Source organism: Alnus glutinosa, chromosome 1 (genome assembly GCF_958979055.1).
Source record: "Alnus glutinosa chromosome 1, dhAlnGlut1.1, whole genome shotgun sequence".
Taxonomy (NCBI): domain Eukaryota; kingdom Viridiplantae; phylum Streptophyta; class Magnoliopsida; order Fagales; family Betulaceae; genus Alnus; species Alnus glutinosa.
Window position 1 is genome coordinate 14,490,030 of NC_084886.1, and position 14,693 is coordinate 14,504,722.

Genomic DNA, 14,693 nt, shown 5'->3' on the forward strand with positions numbered 1-14,693 from the left:
TGTTCTTAATGACAAGTTTAAGTTGAAAGATCTTGGTCCTCTAAAATTCTTCCTTGGGCTGGAGATTGCTCGAACTAAAGATGGTATTTCTCTTAGCCAGAGAAAGTATGCCCTGGAGATACTTGAAGACACTGGTTTATTAGCTTCTAAACCAGCTAAATTTCCAATGGAACCTAATGTTAAATTCACTAAGACATCTGGTTCTCTCTTAGAAGATCCAACTTCTTATAGAAGACTTGTGGGTCGTCTTCTTTATCTCACCATCACTCGTCCTGATATCTCTTTTGCCGTCCAAGTTCTTAGTCAGTTTATGGACCAGCCAAGAACTAGTCATTTGGAAGCTGCAAACCGTGTGATTCGTTATATTAAAGCCTCTCCAGGACAAGGCTTATTTTTTTCAGCAAATTGTTCTCTCCAGCTGAAAGCTTTTTGTGACTCGGATTGGGCCGGTTGTGTTGACAACAGACGATCCATCACTGGTTTTTGTGTTTTCCTTGATAATTCTTTGATATCTTGGAAATCTAAGAAGCAATCAACTGTCTCCAGATCTTCTGCTGAAGCTGAGTATCGAGCCATGGCTTCCACATGTTGTGAGATAGTTTGGCTTCGGACTTTACTTCAGGATCTTCTTGTTTCTCCTCAGGTTGCCTTACTATATTGTGACAGTCAAGCTGCCTTGCATATAGCAGCGAATCCGGTTTTTCACGAACGTACAAAACACATTGACATAGATTGTCATGTGGTCCGTGAAAAACTCCAATTGGGTATCATTCGCACCTTTCATGTTTCATCTGCACATCAACTGGCAGATTTATTTACCAAGGCTCTTGGCTATTCTTTGTTCCATTCTTTGGTGTCCAAGATGAGTCTTTATAACATTTACTCCTCATCTTGAGGGGGAGTATTAACATGAGGAGAATACACAGTTTAGTTAGTTAGCATAGTTGGTAATTAGTTTGCAATCAGTTTGTAATTAGTTCTTAAATTCTGTTTTGTAGAACAGATTTTCTGTTATTGTAAATCAGTATATATATACTGCAAGTAATGTACAGATGACTTACTTACTCAATACAAAAATCAGAGAATCATTTTTTCTCCCAAACTTCTCTCGCTCTGTTTCTCTCACTCTGTTATTTTCACTTTATTCTTACATATTCAACACCATCCTCGTCTACAAGGGGCATTGTCCGTGAATTCGTAAGATTTCCCCTAATCAACTCAAACTCATTTCATTTCGTATTCGTATCTCTTTGTCGGATCTGCTGCTAATGCCTCTGGTGACTGTAGTTGTGAAATCTGAGGGCTGAGAATCTAATTATATTCATTTTTTACAGGTAACTTTTACCGGACCAGGTACTTCATTCATAGACATTATACCTTATCAGTTTGAAAAAGGTTCGTTTTTTTTTTTTTTTTTTTTTTTTTTTTTTTTTTCTGTCTAATTATTCTTAGGGTTGAATGGGGTTTTCTCTCACTTTCTCATTGACTCACGGCGTCGGTTTCAATTTTCAGTTGACTCCTTTGACTTTTTGTTCAGTTTAGGTCTCGGTGTAAGCCTTTAAGTTGCATAGGTGATTTTCTATATTTTGTTTAGTTGCTGAGAAAATGAACATTTATGTCTTCAAATGAAATTAAGAATGAACTTTGAGTTCGAATATAGGCATAAGACTTAGGGAGCTTCATTTTGCGAAAATATTCATAACTGTTTGGTTTATTGTTTGATTTTTATTGCCCCTCTGATTTGGTTGCCTTGCTGTGAATTTTCCGCAAATAAAGTGTTTTATTTTTTGCTGCTTCCCTGTGGCCTTATTTGCATTTTTTTTTTTTTTTCATCTGAATGAAAATTGATAGATACGATTTTACTTCTTGTTTTGATGTTTTTGTAAATTCTCTGAATATTTTTGATCTCCTTCATGGTTTACTATGATAATCAGACAGTAGCTATACTAAAATGTTGTTTTAGTATTAAGCACTGCTATTTTTGCCCTGGTTTGCACCCCCCCCCCCCCCCTCTCTCCCCTTTTATGATGAAGAAAAACTTTATAAAAGGTAGGAAAAAACCACATTTCAGCTACATATCAGTAGCAGAACCAGCAACTAACCCAACAAGCCTAAACAAACAATTCTGGAAGAGCTACATCAGACCAGAATTTTTTTTAGGCAAATTCCAAATACGAATTAGATCTAAGTTCTCAGTTGAAGTCTTGAAGGTGCCTTTCACCATGATTCTCGCACAAATCTCCCATCTGACCTTGTCTATTATAGCTTTTCTGTTTTTGGTGTGTTACCATGGATCAGGTCATTTCTAGCTCCAAGACAGCTTGCACAAGCTGGTTTTTAAACTTTTTCCTTGTAAATCTTGACCACTTCTTCCCAAACCACACACAGATTCAGGACCAAACAAGAAGTCATCAACTCCCTCCACACTCGTCTGCTAAAACTACACTGGAAGAAAATATGGTATCTGCTTTCCTACTTGCCTCTACAAAAGAGACATAAACTATCACCTGCATATCCCCATTTACTCATCTTCTCTTTAGTAACAAGAGCATCCTTAATGACTAGCCAGAGAAGAAAAGAATGGAATGGAATAGACAAAGAAAACCACACCACTTTCCACCAATACACAACAAGCTGATTCACTCTTAACAACTCCCAAGTTCCAGAACAAGAGTAAACCCCATTTCTAGACTTCCAGATTGGCAAATCTTTATCTCCAATGTCAATTTCTGGGAGTCTACTTTGAATCTCAACTAAAGTATCAGATCTTGCATACGGCCAGAACCAATACTTATCACGGATGATAAAGAAAATTTTAGCTCCTGCATGGCAACCTGCATCATAGATAGCTCTAAATCCGTACGTATCAAGGAGACAACCAGCAGGATGCCAATTATCATACCACATGAAAATCCTACTTTCATTTCCAACTTTAAATCTGATAAAATCCCTCTCCAAATCACGAATCATCAAAATTTTCTTCCAACTCCAAGAGCATGATTGAGGGATAGACACTTGCCAAAAACTCTTTCCCTTCAACCAATTTTCTTCCACCCAAGCCAGCCATAAAGAACCAGCTTGTGCAAATAGGTTCCAAACATGTCTTAGCATAGCAACATGGTTCCAAACTTCCACCTTCTTGAGCCCTAACCCTCCTTCCCTTTGGGAACACAAACTTTGTCCCAAGCAACTTTGGCTTTAGCCTTATCATCTTTGCCACACCACAAGAAACGATTGAGTTTATGTTCCAGCATTTTAATGACTTTCTTGGGGAGAATAAACACACTATCCCAAAAGACTTGAAGGCTAAACAAAACGGAAGAAATCAATTGAAGTCTCCCTACAATAGACAAATGTTTTGACAGCCAGGAATCAATCCGAGCTGTTATCTTTCCCATGAGAACTTCACAATCAGCAGTAGATAATCTTTTAGTAATAAGAGGAACACCCAAATATCTAACCGGTAAGATGCCTTCATTCATCTGCAAAAGCTCCAACATAGACTTTTTTTCTTCTAGAGAAACACCAGCACAAAAAAAAAAAGAAAAAAAAAAAAAGAAAATAGAAGCTTTTGGTAGGGTTGGCTTTCAAACCAGAGAGCCCTTCAAACTCATAAAGAACCTCCTTAATACCTTTTTTGAATTGCAATGACATAAACTGGTCTGTCGATTGCTCCCATATGCTCTTTAATGAAGTGTGGTTAATTGCTTGGTTACAAAGGTTTAACTGAATTTCAATGAATCACTAGTATACAAAAGATTTGATGATCATGAATTCCTTGCAATGCTAATGAGACTAAGTTGAGTGAGCAAAATTTATCTGATAAACAACCCCTTGATTCTGAAGATATCAAATTTGTATTCTAGGGGGTTCCTTATGACTTCCTTTGTTGTTGTTATCTTGAGAATAATGAAACATGGTAAGAGGGATGAACTAACGGATACACATCAGGAATAACCGACTCTATTGGCATTTAGTTGGACAATCTGACCTGCTCTGCACAAATTTCTTCTAAAGAATATACTTTTTATTTGAAACATATATGTTTATTTGGCAACAGACTTCCTGATGTAATGGTTAATTTGATTGCTTCTTCGTGGCTTCTCGAACTGGACCCTTTTTTTCTTCTTCTTAATGGTTCTTTGTTATTAGTAAAAATGTTTCTCTGAGAATTATTGGTATTTTATAAATTTTTGCTTAATTCCATGTGGAAACACCCACTTGCCCCAAAACAATTTCATGTGGAAGCAGAAGAAATTTTATTGCCTTGATGCTGCCGTTCTTCCCTGTTTTATGTAGATAGTAAATTGAAAAACTCGGCAATTACAGTTAGGCCATCGATTCTATTTAATGGGTTCCAATTTTACCTCTCACCAATGTTTGATTACTGTTGATCATCTGGGTAAATACCATTGATAGAGGGAACCTTCATAAATTGTGCTTGGATTGCCAAGTGTGTCACGTTTTAGAATGAGGGATTTGTAGTTGTAGTTGGTTGAAATAAGGGACTTTAGATAAAAAAAAAATAATAATAAATAAATAAACAAAAACCAAGTCATTCTCTGTGGTATCAAAGCATCCCAAATATGATATGGCTTGTCCAAACGTAGCTTTTTTTTTTTTTTTTTCCTATTATTTGTGGCATTTGTTGTTTTTGGATGGACGACTGTTTTCTCCTTTGCTCCAATCCCGCCCCACGCTCTTTTTTTTTTTGATGAATGAATACTTCATTACCAAAAAAAACACATTACAACACCTCAGTAAGAAAAACTTAAACAACCGATATTGCAAACCAGTATCAGAAACAACAAAAAAAAAAGCCAACACCTAGTACACAGAAAACAACCAGCAGAAAACAGGATATGCAGAACCATCAAACATCAAAGATACAACTAACAACAGACCCTACAACAACAGCTCTTCTTTGATGCTCCAATTTCGACAGGTTAACATTCTCAGAGCTCCTTTTAGATCTCCCCTTCCCCAAAATTCTGGTTCTGATTTCCCAAAAAAAATTCTGCAGAATTTGCTGTTTCTGTTTTGGGTCTGCTACCATACTCTAATCCAGCACAGCAAGGTGGATACATCATCCCAATCTGTCAAAAGGAGAGAAACATTGCATCAAGCCATACATTCCTTCCAAATTCTGGCACTAAAACCACATTTAAAAAACATATGCTCTCTAGACTCCATTTCACTCCTTCAAAACAAATACACAACAACTCCATTATAACCCCACTTGATTAATCGATCATCCGTTGTTAGGGAATGGCTAACAGGAACCAAATTACCCTTCACCAGTCAACAAGAGGACTTTTTACTCAAATTGCATTCCATGTTTCATGACTTGTATAACTCCCCCGTCTTGGAAAGCAGCCACACTAGCCTATCCCCGTCTTGTATAACCCCACACTCTTTTTACCCTTGATATTTTAGTTAATTATGAAAACTCTTGCCTGACCACGTAGACATTCAAATGACAATGTAACTCAATATTACGTGCAGCTTAATTTAGTTGGTAATACCCTTGGATTTTTTGTTATTTGATTTTTCTCTTTATTTTCATTCAGGTGTCACTTTTGTTAATGCAAACTTATGAGCCACCAGTATTTGCCTGTGCTGTTAATGACATTCTATCACAAATAACTGGAGAAAAATCGTCCTCAATGCCCACACTAATAGTCCTATTTGCCCTGGCATCATCAAAGTCTTAGTGGGAAAGCTAACCTTTAACAAAATATGAAAGCAAAGCTTCCATTTATGGAATACAGATAGGCCCAGAAACAGATGTAACTAAGGCCATGGCTGCCAGTACCCAGAAGGTGCCATCATTGTTGCCGATTTTTCACGAACCTTCAGCCTGCCTTCTTCAATTGGTCCATGTCTTGAAATTGACAACTTTTGTTCTTATTGGGCCAATAAGAGGTCGCATGTTTCTGATAAAGCTCTAGGACAAGAACTTGAGGTATTCATACTCTGGTTACTTTCAGCTAATGCGCCTATAATTGGTGAAATTGTTCATATTGTAGATTAGGTATCTTTAAACTAAGACTTAGAGGCCATGTTGAGATAATGGATTGTGAAAGCTATTGCAACCTTTTTCATGTTTTCCTGTTGAGAAAAGCACTTTGTGGCCGGTTCTTCTCCAGATACTTTATGAGATGGAAGAGCTTTTGGCAAGCGCTTCTGGCCTGTGCGTTTTTAGAGACTGGGTCATGTGGCAACCAAGAACAGTCTGATAAACAGACTTGGTTCATCAAAAACTAGTCCACGGAGAAAGGTAAATTTTGGAGTCATACATGTTTACTTGTATAGCTTGTCATTCATTGATATTGCCTTTTAATCCATCGCTTGAAGCAGTGTATATCTTTGAACCTGTTTCCATGTGATTTGGAAATGAAGGCATTTTAATCATGCCATTCACTGGTACCTTAGCACTTGCTTTATTGATGAACAGAAGCCGTACTTATAATGCTATTCTGGCTAGATTTCCTTTTGGATGTGTGAGATGTGTTTACTTTTTAGAAGGCATGTAACTTTTGTCAAAATTTTGGACTTCTAAAGGTTGAAGTCTGGCTTTCGAGTACCATCTTGGTGAAAATCGAACTAATTTGTTAAACTTGTAGAAGCTTAAAATCCTAGCCTCAGAAGTGTCTTTCTCAAGTTGTTTCTCAGACAACAGAGGATGTTAGAATGTGTTGCCCACCAAAAGTAACATAATTGATATCATATATTTGCACTGAGGCATTAGTTGATGTTTATAAATGTGACGTTTTATGCTAGACTTGTGTTAAACGACACTGCCGTCAAGATTCTAATGATTTGTTTCAAAGAGATTGTAGTCTCTACTATTTTTAACAGGGATAAGCAGTGGTGACTAGTCGGTGGAGAGTTAACTAAGCAATTTCTACCTTTGTTGTTCCATCCATTTCATATTGGAGTAGTGGCACGTGTAATGAATTTAATTAACAAAAGGAAGAATAAGCATATGAACAAGGTGTTTACCTGCCTCTGGATACTTCAATTCGGTACTAGGTTCTTATTCAACGTTCAAGTTCAATGTTAGTTAATGTTTCAATACGCATCCTTGACACCTTGAACACTTTTGTTTTGGGGTATGATTGTATCTGTCTTTCCTTTTTTGTTTTAAAAGAGATCATTATACTTGTTGTTAGAACAGTTTTTTGTCTGGTGATATGTGGATTTTTGATTCGCCTTGTCCTTCGTAATTTGCAAAGAATAAACAATACTTCAAAGGGGGGTCTTCCGACGTCCCCTCTCTGATGCTTAAGTCAGTAGACAATTTTGGAGAGTATATTGAGAGTTGGGTTTTTAGTATATTGTGTACTTGGGATAGCAACTTATTTATAGGCATATAGTTCTGAAAGTACTTGGAGTGCTCTGATGCACTTCTATTAGGAGCCTCTTTCCTATATTGTGTGGGGTTTGGATTGATCCTCCTGCATTTTAGTTTGAGTAGGACACTTACTTTTCATAGGATATTTGAATAATATATCTTATCCTGTGTGTTCTAGATATAGCCTTCAAGGTGTTATAGGACTCTATTAAACCCTAGTGACGAAGCGGGTCAAGTTGGGCCAACAAGATCAATTGGGTCTTGGTTCGGGTATAGGCCTATTTAGCTTAGTGAATGATAATTTTTTCAACACTAGTATAGAATGTAAATTGTTGTGATTGATGAAGAATGTTGGTTGGTGTTTTTTTTTAAGTTAATTATATTATTAATATTATAATACTTTTTTTATTTACTATGATTTCAATATTTGCTTTGTTTTTTATATTAAATTTATAAATTTTTAAAACGATGTTGAAGAAGATACCGGTGTTTGCGAACAACGCCGGTAAAGCTTATACCAGCATTGGCAGACTAGTGATGCCTTGTTCGTCGACCTGTCGGTAAGGAAATGCCGACCTACGAGTGTTGGGATACACTTTGCCCAACAGTATGTATCCCAATAGTGAGCAACAAACACCAAGTGTATATTCAATTTTTTTTTTCATCTGGCCCAGCGCTGGGACGTTTTCTTGTTCTTTATTTTTTATTTTTTATTTTTATTTTCAGTGTTACCAAACTAATGAACATGGGTGTACATGTTATCGAATATTAACCGCTCATATTTGTTATAGACACATGCGGATGTAATTAGTCAAAAATACTATTCAAATATACATATGTAGATTATAGTTTTAGAGTTTGTAGCTGTGGTTATTAACTGCATCGGCATACTATATATATATATAAATTTACAAAAACGATGTTATTTTAGTGTTTAATACCAAAATTACATCATTTTGAATTAGCTATAGATTATGTTTACATTGGTTTGGTTGGTTGTGTTATTTTTCGTGTAACACTTGGCCGAAAAGACAATTAATGTGAAATCAATATATTGTTCAAAAGATATATTAGCATAAAATACTAAAAATCAGCTTTAATTATTTTCAAAAATGTTTAAAATGTCCTAATGGAGACCCATTAAGGTCCGGAAGATTAAAATAGGCAAAAAATGCCCATTACTTAATATGCGGATAACGATTACAATAATTGTGCAAATTTGGTTAGTAAAGACATGATGTGTATGCGAATGCAAATTTTTTAAATTAATATATGTATTTTGCGGAAGCAATTATGAATGTTGCAATATTCGCATCAGCATGTACACCCTTACAGTGATGAATAAGAATGATTATTTCATTTTAGCTTATAATTTTAGTAATACTATTTTCTATTCCCAAGTAATCATAATCATTAATCTCAGTGTTCGAATGAATAAAAATAATCATTTTATTCTAACTTCTTGTCTTTATGATAATTCTCATTCCTATTCTTAAGTAATCATATCCCAGTGTGTGCCAAACATACCTTTAGATGTAGAGGTTCATGCTACCAAATGCAAGAGAAAAAAACAGAAAAGAAGGGTGTGGAGGGAGCAACCTTAATGTTTAAGCAACGAGGCAATTTTCACATTATTGGTATCTCCACCAATTGCCCACTGAAATGAAGCTACTTGTGGGTAGCACTATTTGCCTTTGCACCCACTATTAGCACTATTGCCAGCAAAAGTTGAAGTGGACTATGCTTTTATAATTATTTTCGTGTTATTCAATGGTAATAAAAAAATCCTGTGAAAAGTACATTTTATATAGCTTAGCCTAATTATTTTATTTTATGTAGCCTTAAATCAAACAACTAGGCAGCCTTAGTCATAAAAGTGTGCATGTATGGAGGAACAGAGCGCGCATTTGCAATTTGCAAACCTAGGAAGCACAACACTAAGAACATATGCAAAAGATAATTAAACATGCTCTGAAAGCCTTAATATGAGATTTTGTACACTTTTCATTTGTGAAAGGCATTTTTCAAGAAAAAAAATATATATAGAATTCAAAAAGGAGTAAAGATCGAAGCAACATGAAACTTTCACAAAATATCATTCATGAGGTAGGTTCCTGTGACATTGATGACATATCAATCATACACAACAAGTTTCTGGTACTCTTCGCCAGAGATAGCTAATCCCATCACAGCCTCAGGGTTTACGATACCACCTTCCTCCAAGAACACAGTCAACAAATTCTTCGAAAACCCACTCACAAGCGCCACCCCACTCTGCCTTGCAACCACTGGAGTCGACGACGAGTGCCTAAGGTTCCAAAACACAATTTCCGGCACCTTGTTGTATCCTCTCTCCTGGAACTTCCTCTGTATAATTTCATAATCTGTTTCCCATGGATTCGAACCATAATAATGCCTAGACGCCTGATCAAATTCCATATCACTGAAAACAACTACCCTCTTGATCAGTTGGTCTTCTGTCAGCTTGCCCTCAACCGCGACTTTCAAGATTTGGTCAAAAACTTTCTGGAAGTCTGTATTACCACCCCAATCCATCCTCCTTATGAATTGAGTCTTTTCCAGAAGAGTATCCCCCTGAATCAAGTGAATCTCAGGATGCGAACTAAACGTGATCACTTTCCCCTTCCAAGGCTCTTCACTGAGCTCCGAAACTAAAAGCCCCAGCGCCACGCACACGTCCATCGGAGTCCCCATCATACTCCCGGAAACATCACAAACCGCAATGCAATTCTTGAGCCTCCCTTTCTTGGCAACATCACCCACCATTCTTTCCCACTGAAGCTCCGCCACCTTACCACCATCCTCATCATTCAGCGACTCGATAATCTCGTGTGGAAGCAATGCCCCAGCGGCAATCTTCGCCTTCCCACTCTTCACCTTCTCAAGATATTCCCCAAACCTCTCCGCATCGTGCTTCGTAAACAGCCCCTTGTAAGTCTTCATGGCCACCGAAGCAACCCTGTTATACGGCAACGCGTTCCACTCATTGGCGCTCATGTAGACCTCGGGCAACTCCAATGCCTTATGCAACGGACCAAGAACTTGTTTCCTCAATCTATCTCTAACCCTGTACACATAATGCGCCTCCTCGATTTCCTCGTACTCTTTCTCACACTCTCGCGGGAACACCCGCCTCGCAATCCCTTCGCAGATCAACAACGACTTGTCGTACGATGAATCGATCGTCGGGCACCATTTCCCCGCAAGACTAATCTTACGAACCTCCCCACTACCCCAAAACGCCAAGTCCAATTTCAAAAGCTCTGCAAACACATCGCAAACGCAATCGAAAAGGAACCGGTAATCAGAGTCGTTGTTATACCTATCCAAAGCCTTTGCAGCCTTCGAAGCCCTGTCCTTCTCCTTATCACCTACCCCACTCCTCTCCACCAATATACACCGCTCGGACTTCGAAACAACCCCACTGTTTCCTTCACTTCCTCTCTTAAATTTCCTGGAATTCACCTTCCTGTTCTGTGGTAATCTTTTCGTTATTCTCCTTCCCTTCCTTTCCTTCCAGGCTTGCTTTGCGAGTTTGCGGACCTCGGGTCCTTCGAGGAGACGATAGAGAATCTCGGGCAAGTCCTTCAGGTACCCAAAATCTGCGAGAGCCCTGATGTTGAGAGCCAGGGTTTTGGGGTGGGCTTTGTGGAGCCAAAGAGCGGAAGTGTAGAACCCTTCTTTATCAGACTTTCCGGTGCCTCTCACACCCCTCAGATTGAAGATAAGTTTCAGGGTGGTCAGGGCATCGTGGACCCACGCCAGTTGGAGCCGTCCGATCAGATCCTCCGCAGGGGTATCGGGCACCACGTGGAAGAAGAAGTCCAGGCAGGGGTTTCCGGTGGACAAAAACGTCGGGGAGAGGTTTTCCGTGAGACCCATCGGCGGTCTTCCGGCGTGGTTTTTGTTGGCATCGTCGCAGGTCGGTGGTTTGCATGTGTTGATTTGGGGGGCTATGGCGGCGGGTGGGCCTATGAGACGTCCAGCAGATGCCATTTGTTTTAGGTTTGCGCTGTAGGTTCCGTAGCCTGCCCTTTATAAAACTACAAAGTGTCGTGGGAACTATTATTCAGTGTGGTTAGGCATACGAATATTCACTCGTTTCTCAAACTGCTGGCTGACACGTTTCATTTTTTCGTCGAAGTGTCTTTTTGGTGGTACGTGGCGAGTGGTTATTGCCGAAGTTTTGGTTCGTCTCTTGGCGTTGGTTATGCGCAACAGGATCTCATTTTCTTGCTACGCACGGTTACCGATTTCATTCGCTGCGTAACGTTCGTGAATGACAAGCCACGTGACATGAAAAAGAATTTTCAATTTGTTTTTGTCAAAAATGGGTTTCGAGCGTTCTTTCAATTTTGGCGTTTCTTCTTAAAGAGGTAAACCATTTATGCTCTGAAATTAAAATTAAATATTATTTTATTTAAAATTCATTCTTCTTACTTTTTAAAATGCAATATTATTTATTAAGTTTTTATCTTTCTTGTGATATTATTGATCTTATATATTTGTGTAGGATTATAATCTTTATGATAAGATTATCTAACACTTTTAACTTGCATAAGGAAATCAAATTAGTGTAAAATTATTGGGATCTGATTCTTGTACAACACAAATACAACAACTGTACAACAACCCCTCACATGAGGGTGGGCCCCAGTATGTAGGACCCATCCTCATGTGAGGAATTGTTGTACAGTTGTTGTATTGGTGTTGTAAATCTAACATTTTCCAAAATTATTTCCTAAAATCGAATTAAAAGATTAATGCAAATTATGCAATTGATTGATTGAGTTTTTGGTAACTAACCATTTCTTTTGTTTTTTATTTTTTTATCACTAATCAGATATAGAATGATTTTAAGGACTTGAATATTAAGTTCTTCGGAAATAATGAAATTGGAGAAAAATAGAGAAATTCAAATTTGAATAAGACTTGAATATAGAAATTGAAATAATAAAAAAAAATGGAAACTTATAAAGAGTAGGATTTGTAATTGAATAAAATAATATTTAGAGACTTTCCATCTTTTTAACATTTAATTTTTTTTTTCATTATATTTTGAACGTTTGATTCAATCATAAATTGCACTATTTTTGAACATTGTGTGTGTATTGAAGCAACACATGTAAGAAAGAGAAGAAAAAAAAAAAAAAAAAAAAAAAACCCCATATTTCATGCAATGGTATTAATGCCTTTCTTAAATATTTTTTTATCGTAATTTAGGGCCTTAATTAAAAAATAGGGTTAAATACCTCTTTGCTCTCTGTGGTTTAAAAACTTTATTTTTTATCCCTTCACTTTTCATTTTTTTCATACGTGATACTTGTGCAATGCGAAAAAATGGAAATGGTACTTCTATCAATTTTTCCATCCAAAACTAATGGATTTCCACATCAGTGACACTTAGCATTATTAAAGTTGCGACACGTGCCCCCTTATATTTTTTTTAATTTTATTTTTATATTTTCATACTTTTTTTAAAAAAAAATGTAGAGGTGGCTTTGGCCACATGAGGTGGTTGTCCACCCCCATTTTGGCCAAGGCCAGTTTTGGAGGGTGGCTTTTTTTTTTTTTTCTTCTTCCTTAAAAGGCTTAAAATTAAAAGAAAAATGAAAAAAATTTGTGTAGCCACGTGTCACAATTTCAATGGTCCCTCGTGTCGCTGATGTGAAAATTCGTTAGTTTTGGACAAAAAATATGACGGAGGTATCATCTCTGTCTTTTCACATAGCACATGTACCACGTATGAAAAAAAAATGAAAACTGATGGGGTAAAAAATAAAATTTTTAGACCACAAGAGGCAAAAATGTATTTAATTCTAAAAAATATAGATGGTAATTAAATGAAATATTAATTTATTTATTTTTTTAATTTTTCATTCTATTTTAAAAGTTAGACTCAATCGTAAATGTATTATTTTTTAACGTTATGTGTGTACTGAAGCAATACATGTAAAAGAGAACAAAAAAAAAAAAAAAAAAAAAAAAACCTTATATCATGCAATGATATTAATGTATTTCTTAATTATTATTTTTTACCATAATTTGGAGCTTTAATTAAATAATATTGATGGTAATTAAATAAGATATTTAGAGACTTTCTATCTTCTTAGCATTTTTTTTCCATTCTATTTTGAACTTTGGACTTAATCATAAATACACTATTTTTTTAACGTTGTACGTGTACTCAAGCAACACATGTAAGGATGGTCAAAAAAAAAAAAAAACAACACATGTAAGAGAGAGAGAGAGAAAAAAAAAAAAAAACCTTATATCTCATGCAATGATATTAATGCATTTCTTAATCTATGTTTACCATAATTTGAGGTTTTAATTAAATAATATTTATGGTAGTTAAGGCTTTATTAAATTTTTTTTTTTTTGAAATAAATCTCTATTACTATTTTTTAATTGGGGGTCTTAAGCAACCGCCTAAGGCTCCAGCCGGCCCTGCATGCAATAAAAATAAAGAAATAAAATTTTGGGAAACTTCACTTGCAACTTCTATCTTTTATCACTTTTGTAATTCAAGTATCCATCTTTAAATTTTTTAAATTTAAAATTTTTATTTTTTAATTTTAATCATCCATTAGGATTTTCCGTTAATTTTTTTTTAAAAATTCTCAAAACACCCGTTTTTTTTTTTTTTAAAAAAAAATATATATTAAAAATTTCAAAGATTCAGGCATGATTATTTTTGCAAATTTTGTTAAATTCTCGCCAACACGACTAAATCCTTACAATTTTTTTCTCTTTTTTTTTTCCAAAAAAAATGAGTATTTTGAAAATTTTGATAGGATTTAACGAAAAATTCTAATAAATGGTTGAAATTAAAAAAAATAAATAAATAAAAATTGGAAGACCCTAAATTGACATTTTTTAAAGATTAATACCTTAATTGTAAAAATGATGATGAGTTATAAGTGAGGTTTTTCTTAAAATAATTTACTTGTTTCATAGTTTTGATGTAAAACATTTTTAACGGAATAATAATCTAAACCAAACTTTGACAAAAAATAAATAAATAGAAATAGGAAAAAGTACACATAACCCCCTCAAACTACCACTCAATTGTCAATGTACCCCTTAAACTACTAATTGTGTCAATGTCCCCCCCTAAACTACTAAAAAATGTCAATGTCCCCCCTAAGACCAACAAAAAGACAAAAATGACCCTAATTTTTTTTTAATAAGACAAAAATGTCCTCATAAATTCAAAAAATTAAAACTTAAAAACTTAAAAAATAATAAAAAAAAGAAAGAAATAAAAAAAAACTAAAAAAGAAATATTTTAAAAAAATTAAATAAAAAATGA

At 35.7% G+C, this 14,693-nt stretch overlaps 1 protein-coding gene and 1 long non-coding RNA gene across 2 annotated transcripts; one reads left to right on the top strand and one right to left on the bottom strand.

The window, feature by feature from the left end:
• The first annotated feature begins 1,161 nt into the window (after positions 1–1,161).
• LOC133858567 (uncharacterized) lies at positions 1,162–6,486 on the top strand. Its single transcript, XR_009898526.1, has 3 exons — positions 1,162–1,197; positions 1,335–1,353; positions 5,571–6,486. It is a non-coding gene; the product is annotated as an uncharacterized LOC133858567 (long non-coding RNA).
• Positions 6,487–9,403: 2,917 nt separating this feature from the next.
• On the bottom strand, positions 9,404–11,387 carry LOC133873945 (uncharacterized). Its single transcript, XM_062311755.1, has one exon. The coding sequence runs from the start codon at positions 11,372–11,374 to the stop codon at positions 9,491–9,493; it is 1,884 nt and encodes a 627-aa protein (XP_062167739.1). The 5' UTR covers positions 11,375–11,387; the 3' UTR covers positions 9,404–9,490.
• Between the last annotated feature and the right edge of the window lie 3,306 nt (positions 11,388–14,693).